This window comes from Dermacentor albipictus, chromosome 9, assembly GCF_038994185.2.
Source record: "Dermacentor albipictus isolate Rhodes 1998 colony chromosome 9, USDA_Dalb.pri_finalv2, whole genome shotgun sequence".
NCBI classification, from domain to species: domain Eukaryota; kingdom Metazoa; phylum Arthropoda; class Arachnida; order Ixodida; family Ixodidae; genus Dermacentor; species Dermacentor albipictus.
Window position 1 is genome coordinate 67,072,492 of NC_091829.1, and position 19,926 is coordinate 67,092,417.

General features: G+C 47.2%; 1 protein-coding gene across 1 annotated transcript; it reads right to left on the minus strand.

Moving 5' to 3' along the window:
- Positions 1 to 1,706: 1,706 nt before the first annotated feature.
- LOC139050100 (uncharacterized) lies at positions 1,707 to 18,321 on the minus strand. The gene is made up of 6 exons (XM_070526313.1): positions 18,164 to 18,321; positions 16,618 to 16,805; positions 13,114 to 13,253; positions 10,523 to 10,617; positions 6,840 to 6,906; positions 1,707 to 2,010 (listed from the first exon to the last, which is right to left on the minus strand). The coding sequence occupies exons 2-6, from the start codon at positions 16,784 to 16,786 to the stop codon at positions 1,855 to 1,857; spliced, it is 627 nt and encodes a 208-aa protein (XP_070382414.1). The 5' UTR covers positions 16,787 to 16,805; positions 18,164 to 18,321; the 3' UTR covers positions 1,707 to 1,854.
- Between the last annotated feature and the right edge of the window lie 1,605 nt (positions 18,322 to 19,926).

The window sequence follows — 19,926 nt, forward strand, 5'->3', positions numbered from 1 at the left end:
ATTTACACAATTCTACAATGCCTGATCAGGTTGCTAGACACAGCTATCTGCTGCCACCTGTGTCGGTGTTCTCTAAGCTTGTCACAGAGACAACGTCCGGTTGGGCCTACGCATATACCTAGAGTGCATTTTACCGAAATATTTTTTCAAGTTGGTTGATTATTAGAGGAGATGGGCATACAATTTTAACTGCCCCGTTACCGTGACCCCGAGAGGCGAGCATCTCGGCTAACGGCGAAACTCTCTTTTACTCGACTAACGTCAGCCAGCGCCATTCCCTCCCTGGCTCCTCCTACACCAAAGCCCAGAGACCACGTCATCAACGTCAAAAGCCAGGCCAGTTTTTATGCGAAGCATACTAGCCGCACAACCACGCTCTTCCTTGCTGCGCCGCGCGCGGCCGCGTAGCTACCATATGACGTCATAACAGCTGCAAAAGCGGAGGGTCAACTCGTGCGCTCGCTAGCGGCCGCGTAGCTACATGGCCGGGTCTCAGCTCGCGCGCTCGCCTGCATGAGTTGTTTCTTCGTCTAGCCGAACCAAATATAGCCAAGCAACAACAGTTCACCAGGCTAAACAGTGGTTCAACAACTAAAATAAAGGCTAGTATGCTTCGCACCCTGGGCTTAACCTTAGCTAAGCCACAGCCATTTTTTTTCCTGGCTTTTTTATTTCCGTGGGATGTAAGGAGCGGCGACGTTCTAGTAGCGGCATTAATTCGCGCCCATCTCATTAGGCGAGTTGCCGAAGTCGCGTGCCGTATATTCGGCGACGTTGCAAGCAGTACGAGGCTGTGTGCGTCACGCTTGACACCCACTGGAAGTGGGGCTCTTTCTAGAGAAAGGGCTGGCGGCATTTTTTTGTTAAAGGTTCAGTCAATATTACGCATCGCTTTAGTTTTTCGCAGGCAGAGTAGCCAGTGCCTGGTCCATGCACAGTCATTGTCTTTTCTCGGGGTGCAAACCTGGCGAGGGGCCCTTTACACGAGAACCTTGAGGTAATCAAACTCGGCGAGCAAGACTGATCCATTGGGCATTAATTACGTGAGCCGCGTTCACATGAATGCGACAGTGGCGCGTCGCATTTCTTAGCGCATCGCGGCAGCACCAGGCGACAACGTTTACATGTGGTGCACGGATCTATGCCCCCGCTTTCTTTTTATCGTTCGAAGCAGCCTGGCGCTAAGATCTCCCTGCACCCCTTGATGCGACACGCCGGCGTCTACACGTACCGCGCGTGTCGACATACCCGTGTCAGTGTTGCCATCTCCTGGCGTGGTGCATTACCGCCGTTTACATGGACGCGACGCGCTCGAAATGCGATGCGATGCGTCACTGTCCCGCTGGGGCACACCCGGCTACGGTTAACTGCTGTCGCGGATTCACAACAGATAGGAATCCAGCGGCGACTTGACCATAAATGCGCGACAAATGCGTTTGCAGCGTGTGGCACCTCAAGACTTCAACCCCGTTCACCGCATTGTAAGGTGTCGTTCAGGAGCTCGCTGGACACACGTCCCGCCTCTTCGAAGAGCGAAGCGCAACTGACGGTGGCGGTCCGGGCCAGAGACGCACCGTCAGCTGCGCTTCGCCTGACCACGTGACCGGCTTCCCCCACTTCACGTGCACTTTTTTTTTCTCACTTGGACGCGCCTAGACTCCTCTCACGCATTGCAAAAAAAAAATGATGACAACGAAAGACAAATGGCCGGGACAAGCAGGTGAAGCCTCTTTAAGAAAAGAAAATGCCGAGCATTCTGCGGAGACCGTTGATCGCATTTGATGCAGCATCAACCATCGCTGTTCGCACGCTGGCGAGTGGGATCCCTGCCGGACGGGCCCCTGTAGTGAGCGGCTAGTTCACAGCCTCGCTCAGGCGATGGCCGCAGACCACGATGACTCCCATCGCGACCATGACCATCCACGCGGACAGGCCGGCTGCGGCCGCCTTCGAGTCTTTCTTTTTGTCCTTGTCCTTGTCTTCCGCGTGCGGCGCGTTGCTGTCTTTTGCCTGCGCAGAGATAAGCACAAAGTGTTGGTGAATGAAACGGTTCCCATGCGCCAGTGACAACCTGAGCATAAAAGGCAACTCGAAACACGACGCGCACGAATCGGAAGAAAAGTTATTCACCCGTAGGCACGCGCACGACTGCGTTATGAACATTGAGTACAATGCAACGTATCGCAAATGCTTGATGTATGCACCATTACTTTCGTGTGAACGAAACAAAGGAACAAGCAAAACAGTGAAAGTGTGTCTGCTTGACACCGGCTTTGCTACTCGCCCATCCAGAACACTATTACGGTGTGCATGCAAAAAACGTTATCGTCAGCCTCAACCTCACGAAGGACAACCGGGGAAACACACGAGTACAGTGTTTGTACTCAGGCAGAGAGAATTTGGGCATCATTCTGGCTGGGAGAAGACTTTGCCTCGAGAGACGGTTAGGTACCGCGTAGAGCAGCGGCGAAGGAACTCGTCTTCGCCGAGTGTGAACAGTTGTTCGTCCAGCTGAACCCATACTATGACCCGCAGTCTGCGAAGTCTGCCGTACATTGCTCTGTTGGATTGCCGAGGTCATTCTGCGGTGTATCGGAAGCTCCCCGCAGCATGGCTAGCGCTGTAGCGGACGAGTCTTGCAAGCTGATTTCACCGCTGTGGTGGCCACATGATGAACATTACGTTCTCGCAACCAGCTTGCAGTTCTATGACGCATTCCTTTACCACATGCGTGGTCGTCTCTTTTGGTGCAGTATGTGCATTTATCATTACGTACCATACCACAGCGTTCAAGCCTGTCTCTTGTAGGTAGAATGCCCCGCTGTTGTTGCCAATGAAGATCCTTCACTTGAGAGGGCAAATCAGGTGAAAGCACGGCTGCATACGTTTGTGTAGTAGCTGTCCCTGGAGGTATACAGCCGTCTCGGACAACATTTCACAAAGCCGTGAGGTAACGCACGTCACTTTGTCATTTGTTAGTTGTGCGAGCTGGCTTTATAAGCGCGCAGCCGCTGAGCAATGCGGTTGCCGCTGTCGGAAGCAAGTTGCCTGGACTTCGCGGCATTAGCGTTCGAGGGCTACCCAGCCAATAAATGAGCAGCGGCCTATACTTCGTTGCTCATTGTCATCAAGGATGTGACGTGCACTCTTAGTGCACAGCGGTCCACTAAATGTAACTATGCTCGGCAAGCTTCATCATCGCTGCAGCTTTCAGCAGACGCAATAGTTGCTGCGCTACGTATTGTGACTTCTTTAGCCAGAACTATGAGAATATAAAGATTGTTTACTATGCCGACTATTGGTGACGGCGGGAGAGCTGCCCTAGCAGCAAACAGAATTTACTGCACAATGGGTTCTTAATGACCAAAGCCCTTTCTGCTAGCGGTAGTGGTGACGTAGTCACCTTTTCCCGCTTTTCTCTAATGGAACTGGCAATGCCTCGCCGCGTGCGAAGTAGATGCGCCACCCAACTATAGGTTAGCTTATTTCTGTGACGTCGACAGTTTTTACGGTTATTTTTTCTATACACGTGTCTTCGTGGTTTTAGAGTGAAGCACGGACGTCTTGGCAAGTTTTATGGGTCGTGCAGATATCAACGCTCAGCCGGAGGTTATATTTTATCTCCATACAATTACCTTTTCTCTCTACAATTAGCTTAGTGTTTACATTAGCTGAATAAAGTCAGCAATTTGTGCGAGGACTCCAGCTGGCTTAGTTCTCTGTCAGATGTGAAGGCAGGTACACTGCGATTTTTTTTTTTTTGGGGGGGGGGGGGGCTTGTACTGAATTCTTAGGTTTTCACCGATTCACTGCAACATAATTTGCACCCTTCAAGGTGAAATTGGGTGCGAGTTAAATTGGGTGCGACCCTTTCACTTCGGAGTGTATATATATATATATATATATATATATATATATATATATATATATATATATATATATATATATATATATGTATATATACCTTGCAGAATTGCAGAAATATGCAACCGCGTAGCCATAGCGTTTTACCGGCACTGATATAATAACATATGGGGTTGAAATTTGGAGGTTAACATAGAAACTTGCCCTTACTAAGCAAGCAATGACATGAAAAAATGTTAGGCGTAAAGTTGAGACAGAGGAAGCCGGCGGGGTCGATTAGAAAGCAAGCGGGCGTAGCCGATATTCTCACTTTCGGCAAATGTGGCTTTGCAGTTTTTTTAAACCACTCGGCAATGGTCTCAAATAGTAGTCGATATTAATTCTTTCTTTAAAGTAATACTGTGAGGCAAAAATAATTTGCTAGCTTCCTCGATATGTTGAGCAATGTTGGTTATTTTCCACCACTCTCACAGTCGGATACGAAACTGCAAACTTCCGCAAGGTACCATAGTTTATCTGCTTTTAAGGGGGAACAGAAAAATAAGTAAAAAGAAAAGCTTTTGACGAACTAAAAATTTGGACGACGCTTAAGCTTCGCCCTTTGGAGTGGAACGCTGATAGCATTGAAAGATCCCTGACTGCTTCTCACGCTTCCCGGGCAACTGCAGAGCATGTAACAGTAATGTTTACCGGCCAACGCTCGCGGCGAACGCTATGCAAGAAGGCGGACTTCCTGGCAGAAACGCGGCCTCTTGCATGGGCCGCGATGCGGCGGAGGCGAGCGCCATCTGGAAGTGCTTCAAGGAAGCGGGCGCGCCGCTCCGTGGACTCTGAGATACATACGCGCCGGCGCGCGCAAATGGCCGACCTCGTCTCCGGTCTTTACATCGTAGAAACGCTATTGGGGTTTAAGTTTTCGCGTAAGATAATTATGCTATCTCGTACATTCCATATACAACCAGAGAGCTATCGTGTCTGTAGGTTGTGCGTAAGTCATAGTTTACGATTTTTCCACGTATTTTAGCTTCAGAAATTCAGTTAGTTCAGTGAATTCGTTGCGTCACGTGAACGGACTGGGTATGTGTGGTGCGAAAATATTTTTGCTGTAACGACGTCTGACGCAGCACGCCGCACGCGTTACGCTGCCGCCAACACCAGATTTTCTGCGACACGGGTCTATTGCCTCAGAATTACTAAAAATGCGAGACTATATAGAATCTGTACAATAAATAAACTTCATTCAGTTAACGTTATTGTTAAATAAGAGACTTCAGAGGCTCGTTTCACGTTATAATTGACGCTCTAGGTGAAAAAGGAATGGCTTTTGTTCGACAGCACAATTTTCATTTCATTTCCAACAAAATGTTTAGAGCATTTTATGTACGTTTACGGCAACATATGGCACTCTGGAGCGATTTAAAGTGAGCGACAACTGTGTTGTGCAACGCTTATCGTCTATAGACATCATAACCTTGGCCACGCGGAGCTACTGTCCCTCTTGAGAGCACCCTCAATGTTTAAAAAAACGAAACGGGACCTCCCAGAACGGAAACTGTCCCAGATACGCCTAGCATTATATGGTGGTTAGCGCTGTACGGAATGTGTTTTGCGTGTTAATGATGTTCGTTAATGATGATAGGGAGGCGTATGCTGATGCAATATGCGTTATATATATATATATATATATATATATATTTATATATATGCATGAGGACTACGAGCCGAGAGATGTAGTACATGTATACACTTCCCAGCATAGCTTTGCCCCGGTTTAACACATTTATTTACTTAAATACCTCAAGGGCGCGAGGGCATTACAAAAAGGAGTGGAACGCATTAAAAACAAACGTATATAACACAGAAATGCGGCAACACAGAAAACAATAGCAAACAACAGTTAACTATGTTGCAGCGAAATGCAGATTACTGAAAATAAACAAGGCCTTCAATGGTAGATTTAAACAAGTCAGCGTCGGTAATTGCGGCAATTGAGGTGGGAAGGCGGTTCCAGTGGTTGCTTGTCTTGCCCTTAACGTTATTGCGTTTAAAGTAACTGGAACGCCACTGCATTGCCTCGGACACATTGAATATCTCCATTGTCTCTTTAACGGGATAGCGCAAGGGCCCCGTGTGGCTAAATATCCGCTGTCGGACGTCTCTTGGCGAAAAAAAAATCATGCGGACGCACAACCACGCAGGCCCTCCATGTGGTCCGGGTTCGCTAATGAACTAATTGAGTGACTCATAGTAAAATACGTAAAGAAAAACATTAAGTACGACTTAAACACGACCTACAGACATGAGAGCGTCGGTCTGTAATTTGAATGTACCAGAAAACATAATTCTGTTGCGCGGAAACTCAAACAGAAACCCTTTTTCCGAGCGGCGTGCCCCACTCGGTACCTTGCAACAACGGCATCGCGCTCGGCCCCGCTAATCCGCAGTAAAGCTGCCGTTGCCGGGAAGCGTGACAAGCAGTCAGGGATCTTAGAAGTCTATCGCCTTCTACTCTTACCGATGCTTAAGCGCCCTCCGATATTTTCGTTTTTATTCTGGTTCCCCCTCCCCTCCCCCACCCGGTTGTTCATTTACACTTTCAAGTACCCTGTATGGTGGCGCCCTGTAAGATGGCGCTATCAGCAACAACGCTGGGAGCACCATCTTCCGGCGCTTCGTCTAACTACAGTGCCTCTAGACAGGTTTTTGTGTTCCGTAGCGCTCTTGTAGAGAAACAAATACACTTAAAATGGCGTCTTCACGAATACGTCGCTCCTGAACATGTACACCAAACCGCGAACTAGAATGCACTTGGGGACTGTAATAATAGCTTCATGTTTATCTGGTTGCGCTCTGCCCCACCAGGTGGCGCGACCAACCAGGCTGCTCGCGTTTACGCTCCCAATAGCCTGGTAATTCGCAAACAGTAAGAAGTTTGTGGATAAGGTAAAGCTCTCTAATAGCAAACGTGTACATACCGGCTCGAAGTCGTTTGCGGCTGTTGTGCTATTGTAGGTGGTCGTTGCATTATGGATGCCCAATGCCCTGCGAGATAAAAAAAAAAAAAAACGTGGTGGAAGAAGGACGCCATCCGTGTTTATATACAGACATTCGGAAATCAAGTGCACGTGCGAAGGCAAGGCCCTTCTTTTAGCTGACGTCGATAAAGGCAGTGCACTGTGTTGACACTTCTGCAGTGATAATCTGTGCGGAAGGCGAGCCTGCTGTTTGCCATTTTTTACAGGCGTCTTCAGAGGGCGCTGTTCAACTGTAGCGCTGTGAATGGAAAACTGCGAAATCGCCTGTAGCCGACAGAAGAAAAATCATCGCGAGAACCATTTCCCGCCGAGGCCTTCCACGCAAAGCCTGGTGCCCTCGCTGCGTGGCGTGAGTGGATGAGATGGAATTTCACTTTGATTTGGCTGCACTTTCTTCCCGAATTTGAGGGGGGGGGCGGCAGCGCCTGCGTCCCCGATTTGACGACGCAGCGCCCGCCAGGTGCCCGAATCGCGTCCTTCGATAGCATTTCGTGCCCAAACCTGTTCAGGAAGAGGCCGAGGTTCTCTTACATTCGCTATAGTTTGGGAGTGCGGTGTCGAGGAATGTCCCTCCGTAGCGGACCGCGTGACACAGCGCGAGGTGTGCGTGCTTACCTGTTCTCAGATATTGGTTCAATTATTTTTCAATGCCCAGAAGCGTTAATTCAACTAAAAATGTAGTCGTTCAATAAAAACTGTATCTTTATTAACAACTTTCTCTAAGCAGAAAGCCTGCTATGTGGAATGTCAAATTCGAAGAAAATGTATTCAAGGAGTGCAAAAATTAAATTAATTTCATTTAGTTCAGTAAACAAAAACGCGATATTGCAACGAGAACGTGAAAGAAGTTTCATCGCACTAGTAAAATAGTTATCATAAAAATGTTCCTTAACCATGGTAACGAAATTGTTTTATATATGTTTGTATAATTTCTTATTCCTTGATATTTTGACTGAATTTCTCTATGGGACAACTAGAGACTAGTCATGATATGTCTGCAAGTTTTTAAGCGTTTATAACATGCAGAAGTTCAAATGTTAGCTAAAAAAAGCTCAAGATAATAAATTTCGGTACCGTCCCCTTAAAGGCAACAGCTTTCGTTGGCTCTTCCTCCCCAATTAGGGTTAGCCAGTCCGTGGCCCCTTACAGACAACTTGGGTCCTGGGGCACTGGTTGCCACTATTTGCCACTATTTGCCACTATTTGCCTCTAGGCACCAAATAAAGGTACCAGCGAGCATGATTATGTAACGCTGGTAGGCTGACCAAGTATGGCCACCTCTGTTCAACGCAAGGAAAAAGAAAAGAACCTCCTACATCGTTCCTGTGCATATAATGTGCGCGCACAGGTCTAAACCACGCCTGCCTATTTATTAAAGGATTGGCGAAATATGTTTACCGGATTCTTTGACTTTTTTTTTTCCATTAGGCCACTCGGAATCTGCCAGTGGACGTGTGACTGTTCTAGCCAATCCTGCAGTTTGGGCATGTTCTACAACAATTCCGAGATAAAACTCGCCAAACCAAACCAGATTAAAGCAGTCTTCGCATAGGAACCAATGGATATGATCAATAAGCAAAGGTTCGCATATCTGCGAAATGAAACGGCAATATATATATATATATATAGACGCGTATGAAGTGATTTCTTGTATTTCGGCTGGGGTCCGGTTCATCAGATTACTATGCATGACATAAGTGCAGTTAATATACACAAAAAAATGAACTTCGATATGCAATGGCTAGGTAAAAACAGTAAACGACATCAAATAGGTGCTACGTTAGCAAGAAAAAACAAAAAAAATGAAAACAAGGAGTAGTGATGCGGTAGCAAAAGGGAAACGAGGGAATGTGTGACGAGCTACGAAGACAGGCAACTCAATTTTCCCAGACTTTCATTTAGACCAGACGCGAAGGTATTAAACATATAGGTCAGAAAGGATATATATATATATATATATATATATATATATATATATATATATATATATATATATTGTGATCATGTCAACGCTACTCTTCATAACATGAAGTGTCGAGGGACGCTTACAAAAATAAACCGAACGTTGACTCCACCTGGATTTTTTTAAAGGGTATATTAGACCACATACTGCGGGCACTGTATACAGTATTACTGCAGATAGGCAATCTTAAATTGCGCGGGCGTTAACTCAGTGTTTATATTTATATTAGCATGTGCCTGTTGGGTTCGTTCATTCTTTGTATTTATTTTAAGTGCATTGTAATGCCGTAAGTGTTGTTACCATTCTTTCTTTTTGCCTATGCCCCTGCCCTCTGTTATGCACAATGTACCTTGAAGGTATAATAAATAAATAAATAGATAAATAAATAAATAAATAAATAAATAAATAAATAAATAAATAAATAAATAAATAAATAAATAAATAAATAAATAATATTTCGTGTGACATCAAAATCGTGGCGTAATCGCCAAATGCGCTGCTTGGTTGCCAGTTAGCATATTTTACCTAGTGCGCGCCTAATGCGATTGCGGTATTGACGCCGGGCAGTGGGCAATTCAGTTTGGATTTGGCGGGAAAAAAAATATTGGGAAGAGCACTAGTTTCCAGATTTACTGTCCCAGAAATTCGATCGACGGCGCAGTACATCGCTGCTCCGCGCAGTTTTTTGTCCCGCGCAAGGCGTTCAAGAAGCACGTTGTAAGAAAGGCGAGAAGTGCAAACACATTTCGTTCCAAGCTCGGATACGAATACCCGGACAATTGCACAGTCGCTGCTGGTGCGCTAACCCTCCCTGTTTCAACGGTTACAAGGTGTGAACTTTGGTCGACACCTCAAGAGGGCTGGTGAAATTGTAATTAGCTCTGTAATTTATAGGCCCTTGTCGCACAATTGCCGTGCAGCTCCTGTGAGGGTAGGCCAATTGAAGCAATAATTGTCCAATTTTTTGGCTCATTGGCTCGAGGGGTTCGCTGCTGAAACAGCCAGAATATTCTTGGAACGCGAGGAAAGTGCCGTCGGCTGCTGTTCTGGGGTAGGTAATGAGCGTCGTTACGTGGCATGCCATTGGCTTGAATGTTAAGCCTTAAACTGGCCCGTTGCAATGGCTCGTACCCGAAATCAGCGCCATCTAGTCCAGCGAGACGAAACATATCAGGAATGGCTCATCCCCGGCCCATAAGCATTTAAAGATGCAATGGCTGAGTATAAATGAAGAAACGCAAGGAAAAGAACGAAGGAAGGAAATAAAGAACGGAAGAAGGAACGAAAGAACGAAAGAAATGAAGAAAGACGGAAAGGAAAGGGGCGATGAAAGAAAGAGCTTATAGGTATACTGCATTAGGTGCCCACATGCGTTGTTGAGACCTACAGCGCCGATACGTTTACTTCGCACTGCGGCTGGTTATGTCTTGCGTGAAGTCTGACCAACTCCGAGCGCATAACTTATTGCATGACCACGTGTCACATATAGTGGTCACGTGTTACATGTGTTCTCAAGAACCAAGTGAATTGGAAATATCGAGGTATTTTGTCACAGATTGACGAAATAATACTATTTTCTTTCTTCCACCCTTTCCAGCAGGCGTGTTGAGTGAAGCCCATCAAACCATGACGTCAGTTACGATACGTTTACAATACTTACTCAAACATGACCTTGCCCTTATAATCAGGCTTAGCCATCCACTTGACTGTGATTTTAGTCGCAGTACCGGGCGGGTCCATGTTCACTACACCGTTCTGCACAGAAAACGAGCGAGGTCCACGCTTATGAGGTTTTTATGCATCCGACTGTACTCGTCACAATGTTTCAAACTTACTTTCTGAACGGTTTGCAAAGAAGGAGAGAATGGTGAACCCACTCAACCATTTAGATAAAATAGAAAAGCGTCACAGCAACGAAACGGACAACACAAGCTATCAAGCTTAGTCACTTAGCAAAAAGGTCCAAGTATGGCTAGGAGTACAAGCACCTCAACAAACGCGCGATGATCGCACGTGTAAAGTTCTGGAACTTAGGAGCGCGTTTGTTCACTTAGGTTATCCACCACTTGTATCGATGAGCCTGTTGCCCGACCGTACAACTGTGCACTGACACCCTCAAGGCTGCATAAAGGCGTAAATCGGCCTATAGTCCCCCTACCCTACACCCTTAAAAAAGTTGCACCCTTCGGGGTTTGTCTTGTCCCACAACAATACTCCTTGAAATTTCACACCTTTACACTCTTTACACCCTTTACACTCTTAAGATAATTTACACCCTTTGGGACGTATCTTGTCCCACAACAGTAATCGTCATCTGTCTGGCCCGCGTTTCTTTAACGCTGCGAGCCTGGTACTTCCCAGTCATGAACGGTATGCGCGTTATCAGTGTGACGCAGCTTCTGGACAGGAAAGTAGCGAGCGCCGAGCTTTCAAGAAAGGAAACGCAAGCAAGGCAGATGACGATTATTGTTGTGGGACAAATATACACCCCAAAGGGTGCAACCGTTTTAAGAGTGTAGGGCTCATCTCGTCCCACAACAGCACTCTGAAAAAAGTTTACACCCTTTGGGGCTTATCTTGTCCCCAAACAATAATCGTCATCTGCCTTGCTTGCGTTTCCTCTCTTGAAGACACGGCGCTAGCTACTTTCCTGTCGAGAATGCTGCGTCAAGCTGATAACGCGCAAGCCGTTCGTGACTAGGAAGTACCGGGCTCGCAGCTTTAAAGAAAGGGAATCACCGTACATTCTAAAGGGAGCGTAAAGTGTACTATAGACACTGAAGGGGCCAGCTGCGATGAAATTTAAGGCCACGTAATAAGCGTACTGTCAAACAGTGTGGATATAACGCAGCCAGCGCGCAAAACCTTTGTTTCAAATAGGAGTGAGCCATGCGCGACACCCTTAGCCACACGCACACGCACACGCACGCACGCACGCACGCACACGCACACGCACACGCACACACACACACACACACACACACACACACACACACACACACACACACACACACACACACACACACACACACACACACACACACACACACACACGCACGCACGCACGCACACACACACACCTCCAAGCACGCAGAAGGCACTTTCCCAGAAGGCACAAGGCACGCAGAAGGCGGTGGAGCATGTGGAGCACGGTGGAGCATGTGGAGCACGGTGGAGCATGTTCATTTAGCCTGTGCTAAGAAGACTTACGATCCCGCATCGCTTGGTGCCTGTAACAAGAGGGCGCGCGGGATTATGGACTGTCAGTTGCTCCACCGAACCCACGGTGCTTCTTGATGGCTCGGAACTTGCAACCTTGTGGCAAGATGCACCTTCATCGGCAGACGCGGTTGCACATGTTTCGGCCGATCTAGTAACTTTCGGCTCGTGAGGACTCCGATATTTTAGGCACGGTTAGCAAGTCGCTTTGCACAAGTGAGCACCAAACCTTCATGTACATTCCATGGATGCACGCGCCATTGTTTTATTTCTCTCGTGACGCCAAAGCGTGAATCGTCCCCACATACCGGGAAGGGGGGGGGGACGCAGATACAAAATTACGGAAACCATGTCGGGTATCGGCATCGGAGCGCAAGGTCGTTGGTGAGCAAATCCACGAAATCCCCAAAAGAATTTTTTTTTTATTCTGGAAGTGGGCAGTTCATGGGCTGTTTCTGTAATACTCGTCAAAAAGAAAAACGCAGCTAACGGTCGTCTAAATTCAGTAACTAAAGAGGATATTTACCCGCTACCGGGATTTGATGATGCCATCAAGTCCCTCTATTCGATCCCTTGTAGGTTACAATAACCTCATTGTGATGTGTTAGATTTAGTTTACACATGTCCAAATGAAGATTCTGTAGGTGTCGGCGTTCTGAAAATTGTTGTGCAGTAGAATCACAGCTATAGTGAGTTGCGATGCCAGAGTGACATGCTTTGTCAAGAACGGCTAGGCCAGGCTTGCTGCCAGGAATCCACTTTAGGAGCTGAAGTGAATGAGCTTATCGTGTGGGCAGCGCAAAACGACCTCCGAGTTTAAAACAAAAAAAGAACGCAATTACATTCACGCCAGGAAGAAATACCCTGCTGGGTGCGGCCAGTAAACTTTCCCGCGGTGGGCATGACCTCCCGGTTTTCCACGAAAAAAAAAACCGTTTCTGCAACGCGATCCACCTTTTTTAACAACCTAGTTATGGCCATCTCTCAAGGAGAGGAAATAAGAGAGAACGACTCCTGCGGCCAGTAACTTACCTTGTTCATGTTTCCGCACATCATCTCCTTAGCTGCCGTTTTGGAAGCCTCGTCGACTGTAAATTCTCCCATCGCAATAGCTCCTGCGCTGTCCACGGGCGTTATTACGAACGTCTTGGCATCTCCCAGCATGAGGGTGACTGCGTGAACAACACTTGTTTTTTTCTGTGGGCCGCTACCACGTGCGATCTGAGCAGCAATATCTTTTCCTGGGGGAGGGGGGGAGGTGCTCTTTTCTAAATGCATGGGAACGAAAGAGTCGTTTGCCTCGGCAATCACTGCACCGAAGGTTAGTGGCACGAAAAAAAGAATAGCAGTAATTTAAAGCCTAGTGACCGTAGAAAGCGGGATCTTGATTTCGGTCGTCACTATCTTAATAACAATGACTCGAAATTGCGAAATTTCGAAAAAAAGAAAGGAGGAGCTATCACATTTGCAACTCTCTTTGTAAACTGGTCAATGAAAAGCGACGTCGCCATTATATACACTGTAGCTAATACTGCATCTAAAAGGGGCAACATAGATATATTACACATCGCTGTGAATATACGAATATTATATGAGGAGAACTTTGGCAAGACACATGTAAACATTCTAGCGAATTCACGTAAGCTTTAAGTTCGTATAACAAAATCGTTCCGTTTCGCGCGTTCTTTTGTGCTAGAATATGGTTGTTTCCTGCTAAAACTACTAGAGGCAACTTTGGCCCTGCGATCCTTCGGCCATCATGGGAATAAGGTTTAGTACGTGGATTCACGCCATTTCAGACGTGGTGTTTTTTACTACGCTTTGCTTGGCCTTATCGGTGAGAATTTCGCAGCAATCCCATTTTTTCTAAACGCAAGAGGTAGTAAAGCTTTAATAATATGGCGAACTGAGAGAGTTGGGGGTTGTGGTTCATAACACCGTCGCGTGCTCACAATCATTCCTTCCTAGGGCTTCAGTCGACTGGAATAATCTACCTACATCCTTAGTAAACATCAGTGACCCCACGCTTTTTAAGAATGCACTAATCAACATAACATAATGTATCGTGGCAAATGGCATAATTATGTACTTATTCGTGAACCTTGTCTGCTTGCTAAAGTGTACTCTTTCTGTATTTTCATGTTATGTAAGTCTCTGTTATTTGTTATGAATGCATTACTACTTTTTTTCATATTGCTTTTGTTCCTTGGAAATTCCTTTAACTAATCCTGCATTTTTTACTCTTCGAATGTATTCTCGCCCCTCCCCTCGGCAAAGTACAATTATGTATCTTGAGGGTATCACAAATAAATAAATAAATAAACCGTTATATGGCGCTTGCTTGCTTGGGGGTTTTGATATGTTGGGCGCTTTTGTTTTAACGCGCTAATAGAATTAAAAAAAAAAACTCCCGTGGCGTTTAGCGCAAGTCTACCTACTGAGGCGAAATACGCAACTTGATGCAAGTGCTTACCCTGATGGTAAACGCACGGAATTGACTAATTAGGAACATTTTAATACTTTTCGACTAATTACTTTGCCGCAGATCTTGCGCCGTGTGCGTACTGAAGCCTTCAAAAGGCGCATACACGTGGGACTAACCTTGAATCTAGCGCCTCGTTTGAGATAAACCGCAGTCAAACGTGCCTTAAGGATCCACTGTGGCGCTTTCGCGACAAAAAGTTTCTTTTATGCACTGAAGCGCAAAGGTTGCTGGAACGCCCGTTCATTGCGTCTCAGATTCTTTCAGCGCATATCTCTAATCTGGCATGATCCTCAGAATTTGTTCCAAGTGGATATGACTTCGAAAGAGGCCGGCTAAAATTCACAAGTTGCAATAGATGTGGCGCAAGGCAATTAAAAGCTAATCGACAATATTTCCTAATTATTCAGGTAATTTTCTTTTTCTTTTCGGTGCCTATAAAAAGGCTCTTTTATATAATGTCTGCCTCTGGGAGTAATCTAGCTTAAGGAATTTGAATTTCGCGACACTCCACGAGTGACATTTACAAATTCTACTAACGACGAAACGTAACACCGCGTGCGCCAGCTTCTAGTAAAATGATTTTACGTCCGCATCGAGGGCTCGTCCTTCGTTCTCCTGACGTCTTTGCGTGTTCGCGCTTTTTCGAACAATCATCATCATCATCATCAGCCTGGTTACGCCCACTGCAGGGCAAAGGCCTCTCCCATACTTCTCCAACAACCCCGGTCATGTACTAATTGTGGCCATGCCGTGCCTGCAAACTTCTTAATCTCATGCGCCCACCTAACTTTCTGCCGCCCCCTGCTAGGCTTCCCTTCCCTTGGGATCCAGTCCGTAACCCCTAATGACCATAATTTCTAACAATGAAATGCGTTAATTCAGCCCACACGCAGACTGACTGACTGCTAACTGTCTCTTAGAACGCAATAACGTGTTGAAATTCATATAACCGCCTGCAATGACGCAATGCCGCTGAGAGCCAAGGGCCAGGCTTCCACCAAATTCACGTATACTAAGCGTCTTTCCCGTGCTGCCCGAACCGCCTTGCTTACAGCTCCTGCGCATGCGCACTGTAGCGCCGAAAAAATCATTCCCTCCCATTGACACGTCACCGGAAATCTCTTGTGGTTAGGGCCATCCTACTCTCCGGAGAAGCTTCTGGAAGTATGACTACTTGTTCTGCTTAAACCTGTAGTATGCCCTTTTAAAATGTGTCACAAGATTGTTCTTATTTTTTTTTTTTTTGCTTGCGTCGTTGGCAAGACAAGTCGTGTCTCGCACTAATTAGTTTCCACTGTTCGTTTTTGATAACTGCATTTTCGGTAAGTTGTGTACAAGGTTTATCACTCTTACAGGAAACAAAAGGACAGTTACCGCTTATATATATATATATATATATATATATATATATATATACGCGGTTTAAAAGTAAGAACACATGCGCATTTCGTGGTACGTTCTCTCATGTGGGCCGTTGTGGCGAGCAAAACTTATCGTAACGTGCTCAGCGTTAAGGTAGCGTTAACGTAGCGTTAAAAGTGTTAACGTAGTGTTAAAATAATTTAGCTCAGCGTTAAAGTAGCGTTAAGTAGTAACGTGCTCAGCGTTGACAATGCCTACGGTACTGGTAAAACACTCAACGAGGCCAAAGCGCACTCCTCTTCAAAATCCGCTATGTAACGGTCCACTGGTGAGGGGACTTCAACTCGGCGTCGACTCTGGAGCAAGCTCCTTCGCACGGTAACGCATTTTTTTTAGTGTCCCGCCAAAGTGATAAAACACGCTTGAGTGCGTCAAAACTATCCAATCTTTCGAATGGCGGTACGGTATGTTGTAACCTGCTGGAGGCCTGATCGAAACTTGTTTAGAAATCTGCAGCGTGCCTCGTCGGAATGCACTACTCCTACCATGCGTCGGATGGCTTTAACGCCAACCGAATTTTGTTATTTAATTTACACTGCCGTGGAACATACATCGGTCTGGTCGACTATAATGCGTTCACGAGGTAGCGTTACACGTTACATCTCAATTGCGCCTAGCGAGCCTCTCACCCTCTGCGCTGCGTTTGTCATTCGACACGGCGGTCACTTTGAAAGTACCGCCCGTCATCGGTGTTGCAGAGATGCCTGCTGGAAATTTCTTGCACTCAGAGAACTTCACATCGTCCGCCCTTACGCCACAGGCCAGCACAGTCAGCAGGAACAGGCCACGTAGCTCCATCCTGCTGGCTCCAAAGTCCCTGCACATCGCAGGCAGCGAGGCAAAGGTGACAAGTTAGCGGTTAAAAACGTTTTTTTTAATGTACTATGTGTTTACGCGCCAGCGTAACTTGCCGGTAAGCGCAATCGGCGGATGTATGTTCGAATCCGCGAAGGAAGCGGAGGAGGAACGCGCCTGGAGGGGAAGAGAATCTCGCGCTGAGCATGCTAGGGATAGAATGCCTCGATGTCCTCCTCGCCTGCCGCTCCCTACGGATCGGCCGGTGAGAAGAACATCGAGGCATTCTAGCTAGGTAGCCTGCATGCAAGCGTTCATTGCATGTAGGCTCCCTAGAGCGTGCGGCAAAAAGCCGACTAGAGGAAAGTCTAGGTGACGTTGAGCGAAGGGCAGAAGGAGAAAGGAGGCGAAGCGTCGCGGAGGAGGAAGGTAGGCGGAGGCGCGCTGGGTTGACTTCCTCTGGCAGTTGCTTCACCTTTTGTTGGCGATACAGACGTACCGCGTTCGTCTCGTGATAACATCGTCCTCGCGCGCTGTGCGCGGTGTGTGCGAGTGAAAGCGTGCGACTGTGGGCCGACAATGGCGGCTAAATTTCGCTTGCGCAAGGAAGGAAAGCGGAGGGAAGCGTGCCGTATTCCCACTGGGGCGGAGGGGAGGGCTGCTGCTCCGGCGGCTGCTGCGTATGGCGCAGCGGCGCGAGTCCTGTCGTGAACACGATCTGCGATGCTGACAGTGTAGGCCTCTGGCGCGTCGTGGGCAGATGGCTTCGCGCGTGCTGTAGCTCCCATACATCCGTCACCCGCGTTCAAAAAGTGAAACGTCACTGTAACGCATTTTCTTGTCACTTTCTTCTGCAGATGATCTTCAGGAATCGTAGAAGACATCGGCACTCTCGCCTACAAATAGGTGTCGAGCCCTCACTCGTAGCGCTCACGCTTACAACTGCTTGTACGCGGCCAACCCGCTAGCACACGGCAGGGGAGGCATTCTGTAAGAGTTCCACCTAGTGGGCACGTCCATTTCGTCTGCTGCTGAGGTTCTGATTGGTTCCGCCCGGCTGCGCGTCCAGGCAACAACCAGGCGCCACAGCCAATCAGCATTTCAGCAGCAGACGAAATGGACGTACCCACTAGGTGGAACTCTTGCAGAATGCCTCCCCAGGTCTCATCGAGACCGACAAGTTTCCCGCAGAAGTGAACCGCCAAAGGTGGGCTGGTACGTGCCTCGTAAGGCGGTCTCAGTCCGAGTAATAATGGTATCGACGCGCTAGCGTATTCGACGTTAACCCCCGCCTGGCCTCGCCGAGGCGGTAACGCCCCGGGACTAGGTAAACGAGAGGCTTCGTATAAGCCCAAGATGAGTAGGGCTCGCCAGGCTCACCGTGAAATCCTGGTGCGCGGAATCCGTTGGGTTGCAGCTAAACGCAGCAGGAGACAATCACGCGCCGCATGCTGCAAGCGTGGACTTCCACTTCCTCGCTCTTGGGGGTGGCGCGAAATGACAAGCGGAATGGTTCGGAGATTGGAGCAAGAAATTAAACGCTTTCGTAAAAAAAACTTACGTAACTGAAAAGGGGAACTGAAAAAAACATTATGAAAGTAAGTTTAGAGATGGCTTCGGGGCCTCGCAAAAATGAATTAGTTCAAGATCAAGCTCGACTATAGACGGGCTCGCTGTTCCACGCGCACCGTTCTTTGTAGGGGTAGTCTTCCGCCTCTCGTAGTGACAACAACAACAGCGACTGTCTTTGGAGCTCCTCCTGCTGCTGGCCTGTCGATGCTAGGCATTCCGACAACGTTTGCTCTAAACTTGGTGCGGTTAGATGAACCCACAGGAGGAACTTCAGTCGTTCTCTCGGTGGTGGCAGCTAGGTGACCCGCCCCGTTACACTTCATATGACGCCTTCGGCGTCGCCCTGCTGAATTCATGGTTATGGGCGTGATCGCCGCCGTAGTGATGGCCGTATATCGTCGGGGAAGGGGGGGGGGTGAGGGGGAGGGGTGGAATGCAGAGACGCTCGTGTACTTAGACTTAAGTCTAAGATTGCAGTTAAGAAAAACGCAGGTGGTAGACAAGTGTTTCGTTCTTGCCCACTGTGGCGTGCCCAGAGTGTAGCTCTTGTGCGCAAACGCTTTGAATTTAAGCTTTCTTTTCTTTTCTCTCTTGTTTTCGGTGATGGCTGCGTGTGCGGCCGGTCAGCTGCGGTACCACTTTGCAGTTTTCGGCGCGGATAGGTGGCACCTATAGTGTTATTGGTGCCCCAGTTCTCATTCCTGTAAGTACGATGGAGTCTCTTCATGTTTACGTATTTGTTCATAACGATGCATCAAAACATCGAAAAGACGAACAGAATGATAGAAAACACAAATGTGAGCGTAATAATCGCATGTATTGTGATAGCGTGCAAGAAGAGATCGCATGCATGCAACGGTAACACAAAAGACGCGTGTGGCACATGATAACAGAGCTGAGAGAAGAGGAGGAAGGAGACCTTCGCAAAAAGAAAAAAAAAAGGAACTAATGACTCTCACGTCGTCATCATCATCACCACCACCACCAAGAAATGGGAATGACCGCGACAGACATGGTTTGGGGCAGTGTGCCTGGCATTCGGCCTGGGCTCTTTGCTCCGCCGTCCAGGATCATTCTTAAGTCCAGCCGATCGCCCCGTTACGTTTGCTTATGTTTTTCCCCTTGTTTAGCGCTTGGAAATCGTTTGTTCTTACTGTTAATATTTTCACTTTATTAGGTACGTTCGAATTTCCACAGTGTTTACTGTATATCAGTTCTGATAATCTATTTTTGATTACGTTCTAGAATAATCCATTCATGGCGAATGCGCCATAGTATGCGTCACATCTTGGCCGAGCAACAACTGCACCAACAGTAACAACAACAACAACAACAACAATAAAGCTGTTACAGTTACCCGCAATATTAATGCTCCGGGACACTTGCCAGAGACTGTAGTTACCTTTTGACCATCTATGCCTGTGCTTGTTTCTTTGGTTGTGCATCCTGTACCTGTGTGTACTGCAATGTGTAGCAGTGGGTCATTTCATGATTCACTTATGTCATCTGGAGTAGCATGTTAGGCGCATGGGCGGGCACACATCTCAAGTACCCATTAAAGAATATTTGTA